The 18,740-nt window shown below is 44.6% G+C and overlaps 1 protein-coding gene across 8 annotated transcripts in view; it reads left to right on the top strand.

The window, feature by feature from the left end:
- LOC139228964 (uncharacterized) overlaps positions 1 to 18,740 on the top strand; it is a 95,402-nt gene that overhangs the window by 18,143 nt on the left and 58,519 nt on the right. For all 8 annotated transcript variants that reach the window (XM_070860568.1, XM_070860567.1, XM_070860560.1 and 5 more), the window contains one exon: positions 15,351 to 15,375. In XM_070860568.1, the coding sequence (XP_070716669.1) occupies positions 15,351 to 15,375 (25 nt within the window). The remainder of the gene's footprint in view (positions 1 to 15,350; positions 15,376 to 18,740) is intronic.

Here is an 18,740-nt window from a genome sequence, read left to right as displayed (position 1 = left end):
CCCTCAATACTGCACTGAAGTGTCAGCCTAGATTTTTGTGCTCAAGTCTCTGAAGTGGGACCTGAATTCACCACCACCTGACCCAGGGAGATATTCAACCTTAAAATAAAAAAAGTAGAGGATAATAAATTTGAGAGTTCTAATGCTAATTATTAGAAATTTATTAAAAATATTTTGCATGTATTGAAAACAAGAAAAAAGTTACAAATACAAAGAATTAAAGGGGGATTCTTTACACAGAGGGTGGTTGGAATGTGGGATTCTCTGCAAAAATTATCGTTGAAGCAGACCCAATAAATTATTTTACAGGAGAATTAGATCTTGCTTGAAAAACAAAGTCAAGGGATATGGGGATTGGGCGGGAAAGTGGAGTTGAGGTCGAAGATCAGTCATGACCTTATTGAATGGCGGAGCAGACTCAAGAGGCCGTATGGCCTCTTGCTCCTAATTCTTATGTTCTTAAGTAAAACTGGCATTAGATTTAGGTTTGAAGTTGTGTGAAGAATCAGTCTGACAGAAAAATGGCTGTGGTTCCGTCCTCAAATACTAGGAAAGTGGACAATAATCACAGGGAAATTGTTGAGAGAAGATATTGGCTTTGTAATAGTTTTTTTTTTGTTTGAAAAACTGAAATGTTTATGATCCATCTATATCCATCTCTATATAAAAGCCTAGAAGTTACTGCTCATGATATTAATGTGTGAATGTCTAACTCACTTGAATGACATTCCTCAGTCCGCTGTTTGATGGGGATGTGAACTTGTTTATTTTAAATGAATTAACATCACTGTTAAAATAGTGTCAGAAAATAATGAGGAGGAAATATGAATCTCAAGAAAGGGTGGGAAGGTAAAGATTTCAAAGTTCTCAGAACTAACACCAACCCAACTTCAATGCACCCACTTCCGAATTTAACAGAGGCGTTCGAGAATCACATGCGAGTTGATCATTTACACATGCTGGTGAGGTGCATTTTAAGAAATTTCAACCGGAATTTTTATTTGCCTCCAGCACGGGTTTCCCAGGGTTCGGGGAACTCGCCAGTGAAACAGAGGTGGGATTGAACGGCACTTCATGGGGGTGTTTAAAGTTCTGATTGCCCAATATGAATAAAGGTTCAGTGCTTACAGCTGCTTTATCAGTTCTTGTGATCATAGACGTGTTTCAGAAGTTTGGAGGCTTTCAGACGGACAACATCAGGGTGGTGGTGTGAGCTGTGAGGAGGACGCTAAGAGGCTGCAGGGTGATTTGGACAGGTTAGGCGAGTGGGCAAATACATGGCAGATGCAGTATAATGTGATAAATGTGAGGTTATCCACTTTGGGGGCAAAAACACGAAGGCAGAATATTATCTGAATGGCGGCAGATTAGGAAAAGGGGAGGTGCAGCGAGACCTGGGTGTCATGATTCATCAGTCATTGAAGATTGGCATGCAGGTACAGCAGGCGATGAAGAAGGCAAATGGTATGTTGGCCTTCATAGCAAGGGGATTTGAGAATAGGAGCAGGGAAGTCTTACTGAAGTTGTACAGGGCCTTGGTGAGGCCCTGGAATATTGGGTTCAGTTTTGGTCTCCTAATCTGAGGAAGGATGATCTTGCTATTGAGGGAGTGCAACGAAGGTTCACCAGACTGATTCCTGGGATGGCAGGACTGACATATGACGAGAGACTGGATCTACTGGGCCTGTATTCACTGGAGTTTAGAAGGATGAGAGGGGATCTCATAGAAACATAAAATTCTGACGGGACGGGACAGGTTAGATGCAGGAAGAATGTTTCCGACGTTGGGGAAGTCCAGGACCAGGGGACACAGTCTTAGGATAAGGGGTAAGCCATTTAAGACTGAGATGAGGAGAAATTTCTTCACTCAGAGAGTTGTTAACCTATGGAATTCCCTACCGCAGAGAGTTGTTGATGCCAGTTCATTGGATATATTCAAGAGGGAGTTAGATATGGCCCTTGCGGCTAAAGGGATCAAGGGGTATGGAGAGAAAGCAGGAACGGGGTACTGAAGGAATGATCAGCCATGATCTTATTGAATGGTGGTGCAGGCTCGAAGGGCCGGATGGCCTACTCCTGCACCTATTTTCTATGTTTCTATGTTTTCAATAGGATAGCGGACAAGGAAGATAGGCAGAAAGGTCGTGCTGTGGTGGGATCTGCAGGTGCACAAGAGGGAGGTGCAAAAGATGGAGATGCACAACACAGATCATGCCCGCTGTCACAGCTTTGGAGGTGTGAAACCCAGAAGGAAAAATGTAATTGGAATCAAGTTGAAATCGGGCATTCCGACCCCTAAATTATCTTCCGGGTTTTGCACATGCAATTCCTCCCCCCCACCCCAGCTGGGAACACCCCCTTGCGTTAACATTGGGGCCAATAAGTCAGAATTTCCCTGTTGTTTCCCTAATTTCTTGCTGTAAAATATAGAAACATAGAAAGTAGGTGCAGGAGTAGGCCATTTGGCCCTTCAAGCCTGCACCACCATTCAATATGATCATGGCTGATCATGCAACTTAGGTACCCCATTCCTGCTTTCTCTCCATATCCCTTGATCCCTTTAGCCGTAAGGGCCACATCTAACTCCCTTTTGAATATATCTAATGAACTGGCCTCAACAACTTTCTGTGGTAGAGGATTCCACAGGTTCACAATTCTCTGAGTGAACAAGTTTCTCCTCCTCTCGGTCCTAAATGGCTTACCCCTTATCCTTAGACTGTGACCCCTGGTTCTGGACTTCCCCAACATCGGGAATATTCTTCCTGCATCTAACCTGTCCAATCCCGTCAGAATTTTATATGTTTCTATGAGATCCCCTCTCATTCTTCTAAATTCCAGTGAATATAAGCCTCGTTGATCCAGTAGCTAGAATCATAAGGGGGGAAATTGATTGTCGACCATTTTGAGATGCTAACATCGCCTGGGTGCAAATTTTTAGTGCTGGGCAATATTTAGCGCCCGCGGCAGCGATATTGAGTTTTAGCGCCCCAAGAGTGGAGTGGAGCACTATGCGAAGCATTCCACACTTCTCTTAGGGCACTAAGAGGTAGCGCTACCGAAATTCTGGCGCTAACGTACCGTCATCCTCGCGTTCAAAGAGAAGGTTAGCTGTAAACAACATTGCAATTCAAACAATTAACACATCAGGAACACCAAATAAAGTACAATCAATGCACATAAAGTTAAATAAAATCTCTAAAACTTAACTTATACACTCATCCCTTTCATTAGCACCCCGTGACAGCTGTGAACACCAGCTTTTTCTGGGGTGATTAGTGCCAGGCGGTAAGGCAGACGAAAGCATTCAAGTTGGCTTCCGTGGCGTTGCACACTGGCGCAACATTCCCTGGTGCTGACTATTAGCGCCGCCGCTAAAACCCTATTCAAGGGCCCTTTAGCGCCCCCTCGTGAGCGCCACCAGGTGGCACTAATCTATTCAATTTTTAGCCCATGGAATCAGAAATTTGCAGCACAGAAAGAGGTCATTCGGCCCATCGTGTCTGTGCCGGCCGTAAAATATCTATCCAGCCTAATCCCACTTTCCAGCTCTTGGTCCGTACCCCTGTAGGTTAGGCATTTCATGTGCATATCCAAGTACTTTTTAAATGCGATGAGGGTTTCTGCCTCTACCATCCTTTCAGGCAGTGAGTTCCAGACCCCCACCACTCTCTGGGTGAAAAAAGTTCTCCTCAACTCCCTTGTAATCCTAATAAATTATTTTAATTTATGCTCCCTGGTTATTGATCTTGGGGTGAAGCTCACCAGAAACTGCGGAGACATGCCGAAAACAGCCGTGGAAATTCCAGGTAAGTATGAATATGCTCAGCATTCAGATATTAATGTCACAATCGGCAATTTCCAGGTTGCAGAAGGTTTGGAATGATATCACAAGCCATGACAAAGCAGCGGGGGTGGTTTAATTAATGGTTTGTATCGCATAAAACATGAAATAGTTTTTCCATTTCAATGTCAGAGCCAATGTTATAATTGAACTTTACATTTACTGCATAATAGGAAAATACGTTATTTTGTTACTTGTGAGATATGCCAGCACTGTTGACGAATTGCTGATTCTGAAATTGGAAATGGCCGGATCAAAGAAATCAACAACAACTTTAATTTATATAGTGCCAGTAAAACATTCCAAGCCGCTTCACAAAAGAGTAATCAGACAAATATTGATACCTAGCGAAAGAAGGATACTTTAGGACAGGTGACCAATTATTTGGTCAAAGAGGTGGGTATTAAGGAGCGTCTTAAAGGAGAAGGGTGAGGCGGAGAGGTTTAGGGAGGGAATTCCAGAGATTAGGGCCTATGCAGCTGAAGGCACGGCTGCCAATGGTGGGACGAAGGAATTCGGGGATGCATATGAGGCCAGAATTGGAGGAACACAGATTTCACGGTGGGTTGTCGGCAATGTTCTCTTCAAGCTGGGCTTTCCAGGATCCGCACAGCCAGTGAACCGGCTTTTAAATTGAAAAAATGCATATGCATGGAATTTCGAATGGCCCACACAGCCCATGAAAGAGGCCACGTGCGGGCCAAGACAAAATCAGAGGGAACATTGGCTGTAGGGCTGAAGGAGGTTACAGAGATAGGGAGGGGCGAGGCCATGGAAGGATTTGAACATGAGGATGAGAATTTTAAATTCGAGGCGTTGAAGGACTGGCAGCTAATGTAGGTTAGCGAGCACAGGGGAGATGGATAAACGGGATTTGGTATGAGTTGGGAAATCTATATATGTCAGTGCAAGTGTATGTTGTGGTGCCTCATACGTCAATGAGGAGTCCCACTGACAGGGATGGCATGACCCACAATGGCGCGCACATGTTTCTTGAGCCAACATTTTCCTCATTTCAGAATCAGCAATCCCCATCGATTACCCCAATGAAAATGTACGTTATGGAGCCCGAGATTGTGTTGCAGAATATAATCTCCTTGTGTTGGCATTTTGATTAGCTTTGATGTTGAGGTTCGATTTAGGATTAGATTTAGATTCAAGAATTAGGATACATAAGCTATACAGGATTTTCAGACTCTTGTAACATAACATGAATCTAATCAACTCACTCTTTTGACACCACACGCATATCCTACCACCTGACGTACATGTTGATATGTGCTGGTATCTCCTGATACATTCCTATATCACACATTGGCCAACTGAGAAACTGGCCACACAATTTACTGCCATTCTTTGTCAATGTGACTAGTGCCATCTGTGGCTCAGTGGATAGCACGCTCACCTCTGAGTCAGAAGGTTGTGAGTTCAAGACCCATTCCAGGGACTTGAGCACAAAAAATCTAGGCTGACACTCCAGTACAGTGCTGAGGGAGTGCCATTTCGGATGAGATGTTAAACTGTAGACCCTGACTGCTCTTTCAAGCAGATGTAAAAGATCCCTTGGCACTATTTCGAAGACGAGCAGGGGACTTATCCCCAGTGTCCTGAACAATATTTATCCCTCAATTACAATAAAACCCAGATTATCTGGTCGTTATCACATTGCTGTTTGTGGGAGCTTGCTGTGCGCAAATTGGCTGCCACGTTTCCCACATTGCAACAGTGACTACGCTCCAAAAGTACCTCATTGGCTGTAACGCGCTTTGAGATGCCCAGTGGTCGTGAAAGGCGCTATATAAATGTAAGTCTTTTAAGTTTTTCATTGCTCTGCTTGACCTGGCTACTGGGAAGTATGAGTGTGTGACCTCCCAATTCTACCTTCCTTCTTGGGGAAGTATATTACTGCTCTTGACATCTTTGCCAGACAGCCAAGCTGAGATCAGGAACTCATCCTTTAGGAAATAGAAGGGGAGAGCCCATTGTCTACCCACTCAATGATGCAGCAGCACACAGGGTCCAATAATACGATGGCAGACGCCCAATAGCACCACGACGCTCTGGGTATTGTGCTCCATCGGCCTACTCCTTGCACCTGATACACTGAGAACATTGTTCCTAGAAGTTCCTAGAAGTTTGAATATCATAGCTTATTAAGCTTATGAATTATTTTTAAATCAGGCATCTCACCCCATAATGAGCCTGGAGCACCTGTGCAGTGCAGCAAGCACAGAAAAGAAGGCCTGGCTTTAAAATGACACTTTTTTCTCCTGGGAGGGTCTCCCCTGTAACAGTGCCATCCAGCATCTATGCCCCTGCATTTCCAAGGCGTGGACCAGCCAAATCCTGTAAATGGACTTGTGTCTCCACAGCATTTAAATAAAAGGTGTGTTTTTTAAAAATTCATTCACGGGATGTGGGCGTCGCTGGCAAGGCATTTATTGCCCATTCCTAACTGCCCTTGAGAAGGTGGTGGTGAGCCACCTTATACAACTGAGTGGCTGGCTAGTCCATTTCAAAGGGCAATTAAGAGTCAACCATATTGTTGTGGGTCTGGAGTCACATGTAAGCCAGACTGAATAAGGACGGCAGATTTCCTTCCCTAATCATCATCATAAAGGACATTAGTGAACCAGATGGGTTTTTATGACAATCCAGTAGTTTCATGGTAACCAATACTGGCACTAGCTTTTTATTCCAGATTTACTTAATTAATTGAATTTAAGTTCCCCAGCTGCCATGGTGGGATTTGAACTCATGTATCCGGATCATTACTCTGGTAACATAACCACTATGTTACCATAACCCCAGTTACTTCACTGGCTGCTGGCGCCCAATGGTCTGACCCTTCTCTGTGGAGCTTCCAGCACATCAAGTGCCACAAAAATAGTTAACTTAGTTGATGTTGCCTCCATGATTACATAGGATATACGGCACAGAAACAGACTATTCGGCCCAACCAGTTTACGCAGCACTCGAGTCTCCTCCCGTCTTTCCTCATCTAACTCTTATCAGCATAACCCACTATTTCCTTCTCCCTTATATGCTTATCTAACCGCCCCTTAAATGCATCGATACTTTTCGCCTCAATACTCCCTGAGGTAGCGACTTCCACATTCTCACTGCTCTCTGGGTAAAGAGGATTCTACTGAATTCCCTATTCGATTTCTTGGTGACTATCTTATATTGATGGCCTCTAAGTTATGCTCTTCCCCACATGGAAACACTCTCTCTGAATGTGTAATGTCCTTAATGGCACAAATCCCACACGAGGCACATTCTGTGGACAAGGCCACTCTATGACCTGAACCTTTATTCACATGACCAAGAAGTGATGACCCTGCGTGGGACCTCCCTTTATATACCTGGATGGCAAGGAGTGTCTCCCACAAGCTCACCCCCTGTGATCGAGGTGTGCATTGCTTAAGTATATACAGTATTGCAGTGGTGTTACATAAAGGTTACATACATGACAGTATGTACCTTTTATGATTTCCTATGGGGAGTGCCTTGTCTACCCACCTTCTTAGACAGTCGAACTGAGCAAGAACTCACTGTTTCAGGAACTGAAGGGGAAAACCCATGTCTCACCCACTCAATGAAGCAGCAACATATTTGGGCAGCAGTTATAGAAACATAGAAAATAGGTGCAGGAATAGGCCATTTGGCCCTTCAAGCCTACACCACCATTCAATAAGATCATGGCTGATCATTACCTCAGTATCCCTTTCTTGCTTTCTCTCCATGCCCCTTGATCCCTTTAGCCGTAAGGGCCATATCTAATTCCCTCTTAAATATATCCAACAAACTGGCATCAACAACTCTCTGTGGTAGAGAATTCCACAGGTTAACAACTCTCTTGAGTGAAGAAGTTTCTCCTCATCTCAGTCCTAAATGGCTTACCCCTTATCCTTAGACTGTGTCCCCTGGTTCTGGACTTCCCCAACATCGGGAACATTCTTCCTGCATCTAACTTCTTCCCGCATCTAACCTGACCAGTTCCGTCAGAATTTTATATGTTTCTATGAGATCCCCTCTCGTTCTTCTAAACTCCAGTGAATACAGGCCCAGTTGATCCAGTCTCTCCTCATATGTCAGTCCCGCCATCCCGGGAATCAGTTCTGGTGGTTCTATTGGCTTCGCTGTGTCACCAGAATATCCTAAAAACAAGGATTTACTTTAAGCGAAAGCAGAATACTGCTGATGCTGGAAATCTGAAATAAAACAGAAAATGCTGGAAACACTCAGCAGCTCAGGCAGCATCAGTGGAGAGAGAAACAGAGTCAACATTTCAAGTCACTGACTTTTCATCAGAGAAAGAAAGAAAGACTTGGATTTATATAGCGCCTTTCACGACACTGGTCGCCCCAAAGCGCTTTACAGTCAAATAAGTACTCTTGGAGTGTAGTCACTGTTGTAATGTAGGAAAATGGCTCAAAATGGAAGCAGTATTGAACTCTTGGATAAACTCAGGCTTCATAGAGAATTAAAAGCTGTTATGAGGAAAATAAGGTTATTTAACAATTGTTTTTGAAATAGCTTGTGATTTTCTTTCCTTTTTAGTGTACAAAATGCTGTGTGCAGCATCACAATTCTAGCCCAATTTATGCGAATGATGAAATATTAGGAAGTGCTTTTAATTACCTTGCATATGAGGTTTAAAAAAGCATTCTTGGCAATATCACCCTCATACTGGCCATATTAGAAAAAATCAATAGACAGATCTTCTCTTCCTCACAGCAGCTTTTAACTCTCCAGAAAGCCTGAGTTTATCCAAGTGTTCAATACTGCTTCCAATGTGGGAGAGACTTTCCCATCATTGCTCTCACATTCCTGTTCCAGGACACAAAGAAAAATAAATGTGATCCCTCTCACCTTTACATAAGAACATAAGAAATAGGAGCAGGAGTAGGCCATTCGGCCCCTCGAGCCTGCTCTGCCATTAAATAAGATCATGGCTGGTCAGATCTTGGCCTCAAATCCACTTCCCTGCCCGCTCCCCATAACCCTTGACTCCTTTATCATTCAAAAATCTGTCCATCTCCACCTTAAATATATTGAATGACCCAGCCTCAACAGCTCTCTGGGGTAGAGAATTCAAAAGATTCACGACCCTCTGAGCGAAGAAATTCCTCCTCATCTCAGTTTTAAATGGACGATCCCTTATTCTGAATCTATGCTTCTTAGTTGTAGATTCCCCCACGAGAAGAAACATCCTCTTTGCAAATACCCTGTCAAGCCCCCTCAGAATCTTTAGCATCCAAATCTCCAACCTTTACCTCCAATGCAACCTTTCTCATCTCTTAGATTTTTTTTCTCTTTTGTTTCTCCTGTGCTCAAGTGTACTGTCATATTCATCACCATCTCCGCCCCGCCTGGAAATCAGTTCCCAATGCAGTGTTTCCTACTCTAATTCATTCTCTTCCAGGATCTCAGTAGAACCCAAACTTGGCATCACACTAATCACTAATTCTTCACTTGCCTTTCCACTAATCTTATCACCCTTGGTGGTGTCCTGTAAATGGGCTCTGGCCTTCACCTGGGCTCTCAATTTGAAAAGACTTGTAAAAATTTTACACCTGTCATGGTTAAAAGCTGGCCTCTGGAACAGCCCCGATTTTAATTGCTCCATCATTGGCGGCCGTGCCTTCAGCTGCCGAGGTCCTAAGCTCTGGAACTCCCTCCCTAAACCTCTCCACCTCGCTATCTCTCTTCCCTCCTTTAAGCCGCTCCTTAAAACCTACCTCTTTGGTCATCTGCTTTAATATCATCTTTCGCGGCTTGGTGTCAAATTCTGTGTGGTGAAGTGCCTTGGAGCGCTTTACTATGTTAAAGGCGCTATATAAATACAAGTTGTTCAGATGTAAAGTTTGCTAGTCCTTAATATTAAAGATGCAGACTTGCCACCAACATCCCCTTTAGAATTGATGCGTTGTGAAGCATTGGTATCAACTTCAACACTGACTTTTTTGAGGTATGTCTCATATTGTTTGAATATTTCTGTTTGAACATTGAGTAAATTGATTGATGTGATGTGTTTGGGAAGACCTCAGGATGTCATATGCCGCAAAATATGTACACGTTCCTTTTTTCTTTACTGGGTTTTCTACCCAAGAGTGTTAAAACAATCATTGATGTGGTAAAGCTCCAGATTCTATATGGAACTGCTCATCCGTTGTTACCAAATCACCTTAATATAAGGACACGTTATTGACTTTCCGTTTCTATTTATCGATGAAGTTAAAATCTAAAGCTAGTCCTTAATATTAAAGATGCAGACTTGCCACCAACATCCCCTTTAGAATTGATGTGTTGTAAAGCATTGGTATCAACTTCAACACTGACTTTTTTGGGGTATGTCTCATATTATTTGAATATTTCTCATTGAACATTGAGTAAATTCATTGAGGAAGAACAGTGCAAGGAAGGTAGTGGAGGGGTCCCCTGCGGTCATCCTCCTGCAAAACAGATACACCACTTTGGGTACTGTTGAGGGGGATGACTCATCAGGGGAGAGCAGCAGCAGCAGCTAGGTTCATGGCACCGTGGCGGGCTCTGCTGCACAGGAGGGCAGGAAAAAGAGTAGGAGAGCAATAGTGATATAGGATTCGACTGTAAGGGGAATAGATAGGCGTTTCTGCGGCCGCAACCGAGACTCCAGGATGGTATGTTGCCTCCCTTGTGCAAGGGTCAAGGATGTCTCGGAGCGGGTGCAGGACATTCTGAAAAGGGAGGGTGAACAGCCAGTTGTCGTGGTGCATATAGGTACCAATGACATAGGTAAAAAACGGGATGAGGTCCTACGAGACGAATTTAGGGAGCTAGGAGTTAAATTAAAAAGTAGGACCTCAAAAGTAATAATCTCAGGATTGCTACCAGTGCCACGTGCTAGTCAGAGTAGGAATCGCAGGATAGCTCAGATGAATACGTGGCTTGAGCAGTGGTACAGCAGGGAGGGATTCAAATTCTTGGGACATTGGAACCGGTTCTGGGGGAGGTGGGAGCAGTACAAACCGGACGGTCTGTACCTGGGCAGGACCGGAACCAATGTCCTAGGGGGAGTGTTTGCTAGTGCTGTTGGGGAGGAGTTAAACTAATATGGCAGGGGGATGGGAACCTATGCAGGGAGACAGAGGGAAACAAAATGGAGACAGAAGCAAAAAACAGAAAGGAGAAGAGTAAAAGTGGAGGGCAGAGAAACCCAAGGCAAAAAACAAAAAGGGCCACTTTACAGCAAAATTCTAAAGGGTCAAAGTGTGTTAAAAAGGCAAGCCTGAAGGCTCTGTGCCTCAATGCGAGGAGTATTCGGAATAAGGTGGACGAATTAACAGTTAACAGATACGATGTGGTTGGCATCACGGAGACATGGCTCCAGGATGACCAAGGTTGGGAACTCAACATCCAAGGGTATTCAACATTTAGGAAGGATAGACAGAAAGGAAAAGGAGTCGGGGTGGCGTTGCTGGTTAAAGAGGAAATTAATGCAATTGTAAGGAAAGACATTAGCTTGGATGATGTAGAATTGGTAAGGGTGGAGCTACGGAATACCAAAACGCTAGTGGGAGTTGTGTACAGACCTCCAAACAGTAGTAGTGCTGTTGGGGAGGGGATCAAACAGGAAATTAGGGGTGCATGCAATAAAGGTGCAGCAGTTATAATGGGTGACTTTAATATGGATATAGATTGGGCTAACCAAACTGGAAACAATACGGTGGAGGAGGATTTCCTGGAGTGCATAAGGGATGGTTTTCTAGACCAATATGTCGAGGAACCAACTAGGGGGGAGGCCATCTTAGACTGGGTGTTGTGTAATGAGAGAGGATTAATTAGCAATCTCGTTGTGCGAGGCCCCTTGGGGAAGAGTGACCATAATATGGTGGAATTCTGCATTAGGATGGAGAACGAAACAGTTAATTCAGAGTCCATGGTCCAGAACTTAAATAAGGGCAACTTTGAAGGATAGATTGGCGAATGATACTTAAAGGGTTGACAGTGGATGGGCATTGGCAGACATTTAGAGACCACATGGATGAACTACAACAATTGCACATCCCTGTCTGGTGTAAAAATAAAAAAGGGAAGGTGGCTCAACCGTGGCTATCAAGGGAAATCAGGGATAGTATTAAAGCCAAGGAAGTGGCATACATATTGGCCAGAAATAGCAGCGAACCCGGGGACTGGGAGAAATTTAGAACTCAGCAGAGAAGGACAAAGGGTTTGATGAGGGCAGGGAAAATAGAGTACGAGAGGAAACTTGCAGGGAACATTAAAACGGACTGCAAAAGCTTCTATTGATATGTAAAGAGAAAAAGGTTAGTAAAGACAAATGTAGGTCCCCTGCAGTCAGAATCAGGGGAAGTCATAACGAGGAACAAAGAAATGGCAGACCAATTGAACAAGTACTTTGGTTCGGTATTCACTAAGGAGGACACAAACAACCTTCCGGATATAAAAGGGGTCAGAGGGTCTAGTAAGAAGGAGGAACTGAGGGAAATCCTTATTAGTCGGGAAATTGTGTTGGGGAAATTGATGGGATTGAAGGCCGATAAATCCCCAGGGCCTGATGGTCTGCATCCCAGAGTACTTAAGGAGGTGGCCTTGGAAATATTGGATGCATCGACAGTCATTTTCCAACATTCCATATACTCTGGATCAGTTCCTATGGAGTGGAGGGTAGCCAATGTAACCCCACTTTTTAAAAAAGGAGGGAGAGAGAAAACGGAATTATAGACCGGTCAGCCTGACATCGGTAGTGGGTAAAATGATGGAATCATTTATTCAGAATGTCATAGCAGCGCATTTGGAAAGAGGTGACATGATAGGTCCAAGTCAGTATGGATTTGTGAAAGGGAAATCATGCTTGACAAATCTTCTGGAATTTTTTGAGGATGTTTCCAGTAGAGTGGACAAGGGAGAACCAGTTGATGTGGTGTATTTGGACTTTCAGAAGGCTTTCGACAAGGTCCCACACAAGAGATTAATGTGCAAAGTTAAAGCACATGGGATTGGGGGTAGTGTGCTGACGTGGATTGAGAACTGGTTGGCAGACAGGAAGCAAAAAGTAGGGAGTAAATGGGTACTTTTCAGACTGGCGGGCAGTGACTAATGGGGTACCACAAGGTTCTGTGCTGGGGCCCCAGCTGTTTACATTGTACATTAATGATTTAGACGAGGGGATTAAATATAGTCCAAATTTGCGGATGACACTAAGTTGGGTGGCAGTATGAGCTGCGAGGAGGATGCTATGAGGCTGTAGAGTGACTTGGATAGGTTAGGTGAGTGGGCAAATGCATGGCAGATGAAGTATAATGTGGACAAATGTGAGGTTATCCACTTTACAGACAGAGAGATAGACTATTATCTGAATGGTGACAGATTAGGAAAAGGGGAGGTGCAACGAGACCTGGGTGTCATGGTACATGAAGGTTGGCATGCAGGTACAGCAGGCGGTTAAGAAAGCAAATGGCATGTTGGCCTTCATAGCGAGGGGATTTGAGTACAGGGGCAGGGAGGTGTTACTACAGTTGTACAGGGCCTTGGTGAGGCCACACCTGGAGTATTGTGTACAGTTTTGGTCTCCTAACTTGAGGAAGGACATTCTTGCTATTGAGGGAGTGCAGCGAAGGTTCACCAGACTGATTCCTGGGATGGCGGGACTGACATATCAAGAAAGACTGGATCAACTGGGCTTGTATTCACTGGAGTTCAGAAGAATGAGAGGGGATCTCGTAGAAACGTTTAAAATTCTGACGGGGTTAGACAGGTTAGATGCAGGAAGAATGTTCCCAATGTTGGGGAAGTCCAGAACCAGGGGTCACAGTCTAAGGATAAGGGGTAAGCCATTTAGGACCGAGATGAGGAGAAACTTCTTCACCCAGAGAGTGGTGAACCTGTGGAATTCGCTACCACAGAAAGTTGTTGAGGCCAATTCACTAAATATATTGAAAAAGGAGTTAGATGTAGTCCTTACTACTAGGGGGATCAAGGGGTATGGCAAGAAAGCAGGAATGGGGACTGAAGTTGCATGTTCAGCCATGAACTCATTGAATGGTGGTGCAGGCTTGATGGGCCGAATGGCCTACTCCTGCACCTATTTTCTATGTTTCTATGTTTTCTGTCTTAGTGTTAGCATACTACAATGCCCTCAAGCATTTTGAAGGAAATATTTATTAAAATATCGTAATATCAAACAGTCAACAATTTGCGGATTGATTATTCGGGCAGGAAGGACCCCTTAACGCAGTCATTTCTGCTGCTGCGACTAAGCTCAGCAGATCTACTGGTAAGGTACGTGGCTTGGGCCCATTACCTAACATGGAAGGCAGCAGACTGTCCCCATTGATGGTTCGTGCACAGGTGGGTGGATGATTATGCTTTTGCATCCTACAGCAACAACAACGGTACAGAGGGGATTTACGAGGATGTTGCCTGGACTGGAGAATTTTAGCTATGAGGAAAGATTGGATAGGGTTTGTTTTCTTTGCAACAGTGGAGGCTGAGGGGACACCTTATTGAGGTGTATAAAATGATGAGGGGTCTAGATAGAGTGGATAGGAAGGACCTTTTCTCTTAACAGAGGGGTCAACAACCAGGGGGCACAGATTTAAAGTAATTGGTAGGAGGATTAGAAGGGATTTGAAGAGACATTTTTTCACCCAGAGGGTGGTGGGGGTCTGGAACTCACTGCCTGAAAGGGTGGTAGAGGCAGACACCCTCACCACATTTAAAAGGCACTTGGATGTGCACTTGAAATGCCATAATCTACAAGGCTATGGACCAAGAGCTGGAAAGTGGGATTAGGCTGGATAGTTCTTTGTCGGCCGGCCGATTTGGCCTCATTCTGTGCCGTAAATTTCTATGGTTCTATGAACAACTTGCATTTTGTGTAGCGCCTTTAACGTAGTAAAATGTCCCAAGGTGCTTCACAGGAGCATAATCAAACAAAATTTGGAGATATTAGGGCAGATGACCAAAAACTTGGTCAAAGAGGTGGGTTGTACCGGACAAGAAAAGGGCCATCAAGCCATATGCGCGTGCCCCGTTCTTCGTCTGATTTCCTCATGCACCAGCCAACCTTTTCCCCCACCAACCCCTCTCCTGGGCAAAGCAACAAAACAAATCACAGCAGAGGCCTGTAGCTAATTCAGGGGCTCATCCTGTCAAAAACTCCTCGCTTGAATGATCAGGCAAACCTCGAGGTCCAACTAATTATTTTCCGGAATGGTTTACTTTCACAAACTGAAAGACAAACGGGTTGGGCCTTACTCACTGAATGAGTTCAGCTGAAGACAAGACTGTGGCCACTCCTATAGGCTTGTCATTGGCAGTGGTGGCTGACATGGACTCAGCAGCATCAATATTTTATTTAAAGCATCAGTTATACCAAACAGTCCACTGAAAAATGCTTTTCTTTTTTAAAAGAAGAAAATATCGCTATTTTCTCTTCTTTTTCATTCACCGTGTTACTGTCTGAAGTTGTAATTTGTGCCATTTTCTTTGTATTTTTCAGGTTTCTCAGCAAAAGTGTCCCCCAGGTAAAAAAACCCATTTATTTCTGAAACTATTGGTTGAGTTTATATGTGTTTTGTTTTGTGTTTTTTTGCTTTGCACTTTTTTTATTAGTGGTTGATTTTTTTTGTGCCATGAAGTCTGTAGATACCAGAAACCAGATATCAGGTGAGGGAAAGGTCAACAGAAAGGCTATAACCTGGTCCCAGTCTGGGGACGGCATAGTCACAAGGTATCTATGGACGCCCATCTTAATACAATAAGCTTGGCTCAGTGGTAGCACTCTTGACTCTGAGTCAGAAGGTCATGGACTGAAGCCATGCTCCAGAAATCTGAGCACATAATCCAAGCTGCCGCTTCAGTGCGGTACTGAGGGAGTGCTGCACTGTTGGGCTTGCCGTCTTTTGGAGGAGACGTCAAACCATCTCAGGTGAATGTAAGAGATCCCATGACATTATTTGAAGACGAGCAAGGGTGTACTCCCGGTGTTCTGGCCAATATTTATCCCTCAACCAATAGCACTGGAAATAGATTATCTGGTCATTTAGCTCATTGCTGTTTATGGGATCTTACTGTGTGCAATTTGGCTGCTGCGTTTCCCTTTGTTGCAAGACTTACTGCAACTCAAAGGTACTTAATTAGCTTAGCTGTGCAGAGCTTTGGGGCATTCTCTGGCCACGAAAGATGTAATATAAATGTGAGTTCTTTCTTTTTATCCATCCAGAACAACCCTGCACTTGCCCCCATGATACATCGAATTAGCTCTTGAATGATTCCAGGGTTTTTGCCACCACTATGCTGCCAGAAGTGCATTCCAAGTGTTGATCACTCTCAGTATGCAGAAAAACCTCCTGATATCACTCCAAATGTTACTTTTTATTAGTTTGAACCTGTGACCCCATGTCCTACTCACACAGTTTAATTTAAAGCAGTATTCCAGATTAATCATTTCCATACCACTTAGCACCTTATACAGCTCTATAAGACCATCTCTCATCTCCTTTTCAGGCTGAAAATCCCAAGGATCTCCTCATAACTCTCAGACCCCTGATACTAAGAATCAGCCTTCATTGGCCTTTCCTTTCTGCATCTTTCTGGCTCTGAGGCTTTTAGAACTGAAATAACAATTGGATTCTGAAAGCCGGACAGTGTTGTGTATGTTTATAGCTCCAGTGAACCAGGCTAAAATCACAAGAATTCCAAACACTCTCAGTGAAGCAAGACATTCAACTCCCCCGATGGCCTACTGGCTAAAGGCTCCAATTGCCGTACAGACCAGAAGTCTCGGGTTTGTTTGCTGGCCTGTGCCCACCGCAGCCAGGGCAATAGTTGGGATGCTCCAGTTGACCTCCGCGTACAGGGGAGCGGAGAAGACAGTCAATGTTCTGCGACTGACTGCTATCCCATGATCCGTATTAGAAGGTGTGCATGTGAGAACAACAGGGTGAGAGCAGGAGAGGGCTTGGCAGTGATGCCCTTCACCGTCGAGTAGCCGGCTAATACTCACAGCCTAGGCCAACACATGAAGATTGGTCACTTGGGTGAGGACCGTTGAACGCTACGGAACCAATCTAGCAGTAGTCAAAGCATTTGGGAAGTGAAAGGGTTAGATAATTGGTTTAAAAAAAGATGCAAGTCTACTTTACAGTGATGTGAGCCTTTCTGGTTGACAGAGACTGACTGAGACTAATCTGATAGTCAGTTTCGCAGTATTGAACATATAGGCCCTGAAATTCCGGTTGGAGGCTTTCTTCGGACGAACGCCTCCAACCCGAAATTTCTCCACGAATGTACCTGCTGGTCCCGGAGGCGCCTTTGATTCTGGTCGGAGGCCTACTTTCCTTCTTCGCAGCGCGTCCACATCTTGGAGATACGGACGCAGAAGATGGAGTTACGTGGGCCTGGACAACAAATCACAGTACAGTATTCTCATTGATAGTGATGGGAACTCTGATTTTACGAGTTCTCATTATTATAGAAACGTGGAAATTTTCTGTGCAGACAGAGGCCATTTCAGTCCATCGTGTCCGCGCCGGCCAACAAAGAGCCGCACAGCCCTCGGTCAGCAGCCCTGAAGATTACATATAAACCTGTGAACAATGAACAATGGCAGAAAGGCAAAGAGCACCCAGCCCAACCAGTTCGCCTCACACAACTGCGACATTCCTTACACTGAAACATACATTGGGTCGTACATGCTCTTCCTCCTTTCAACATCATCAGTGTGATTAAATCAAGACTCGTTGCAAGATGGCCTATGGAGTTACTGACAATCCAATGGCAGACATCTGCTGAGTGTCAGCTATGGCTCAGTGGGTAGCACTCTCGCTTCTGAGTCATAAGGTTGTGGGTTTAAGTCCCAGTCGAAGGACTTGAGCACAAAAATCCAGCTTGACACCCTAGTGTAGTGCTGAGGGAGAGCTGCACTGTCGGAGATGCCGTCTTTCGGATGAGACGTTAAACCAGGCTCTGTCTGCTCTCTCGGGTGGACATAAAAGATCCCATGGAACTATTTTGAAGAAGAGCAGTGTCCTGGCCAATATTTATTCCTCAATCAACATAACAAAAATAGATTATCTGGTCATTATCACATTGCTGTTTGTGGGAGCTTGCTGTGTGCAAGTTGGCTGCCGCGTTTCCTGCATTACAACAGTGGCTGCACTCCAAAAGTACCTCATTGGCTGTAAAGCGCTTTGAGACGTCCAGTGTGATACGTCCTTACTACACAGTATAAATGCACATGATGCCCATGCTTGAGAGAAGGTCAGTCTGTGACCTGTCCTTTATTCCTTAGCACTCAAGTGATGAAGGTGGGTGGAGCTTCCCCTTTTATACCTGAAGGTCCAGGTTAGGAGTGTCTCCCACCTAGTGGTCAGTGTTTTCACGGTGTACAACTTAGGTCAGTTTATACATGGGTTACAATGCTGGTTGAATACATGACATCACCTCCCCCCCCAAAGTCTTATTGGGATCACAGGTTGAGTCTCTCTGGTGGTTTACGCTCCCTTAATAGAGCGCCTGAGTTGGGGCTCCGGTTGTTGGGCGCTGGCCTGAGTGTCTGCTGTTTGCAGTGCCTCAGGCCTGTCCGGACTGCACACAGTGACTGGGCTCTCCTCCCTTTGGTTCCGGTGTTCGGTCACCTGTGGTGGAGTGAACTCTATATCGTGTTCTTCCTCTGCTTCTTCTATGGGGTTGCTGAACCTCCTTTTTGTTTGATCCACATGTTTGCGGCAGATTTGTCCATTGGTAAGTTTAACTACCAGAATCCTATTTCCCTCTTTGGCAACCACAGTGCCTGCAAGCCATTTGGGCCCTGCAGCGTAGTTGAGGACAAAAACAGGATCATTTACATCAATACATCGCGCCCTCGCATTCCTGTCATGGTAGTGAT

Source organism: Pristiophorus japonicus, chromosome 18 (assembly GCF_044704955.1).
Source record: "Pristiophorus japonicus isolate sPriJap1 chromosome 18, sPriJap1.hap1, whole genome shotgun sequence".
Taxonomy (NCBI): Eukaryota; Metazoa; Chordata; class Chondrichthyes; family Pristiophoridae; genus Pristiophorus; species Pristiophorus japonicus.
The sequence above is the reverse complement of the archived record's forward strand: the minus strand, read 5'-3'. Positions and strand labels throughout refer to the sequence as shown.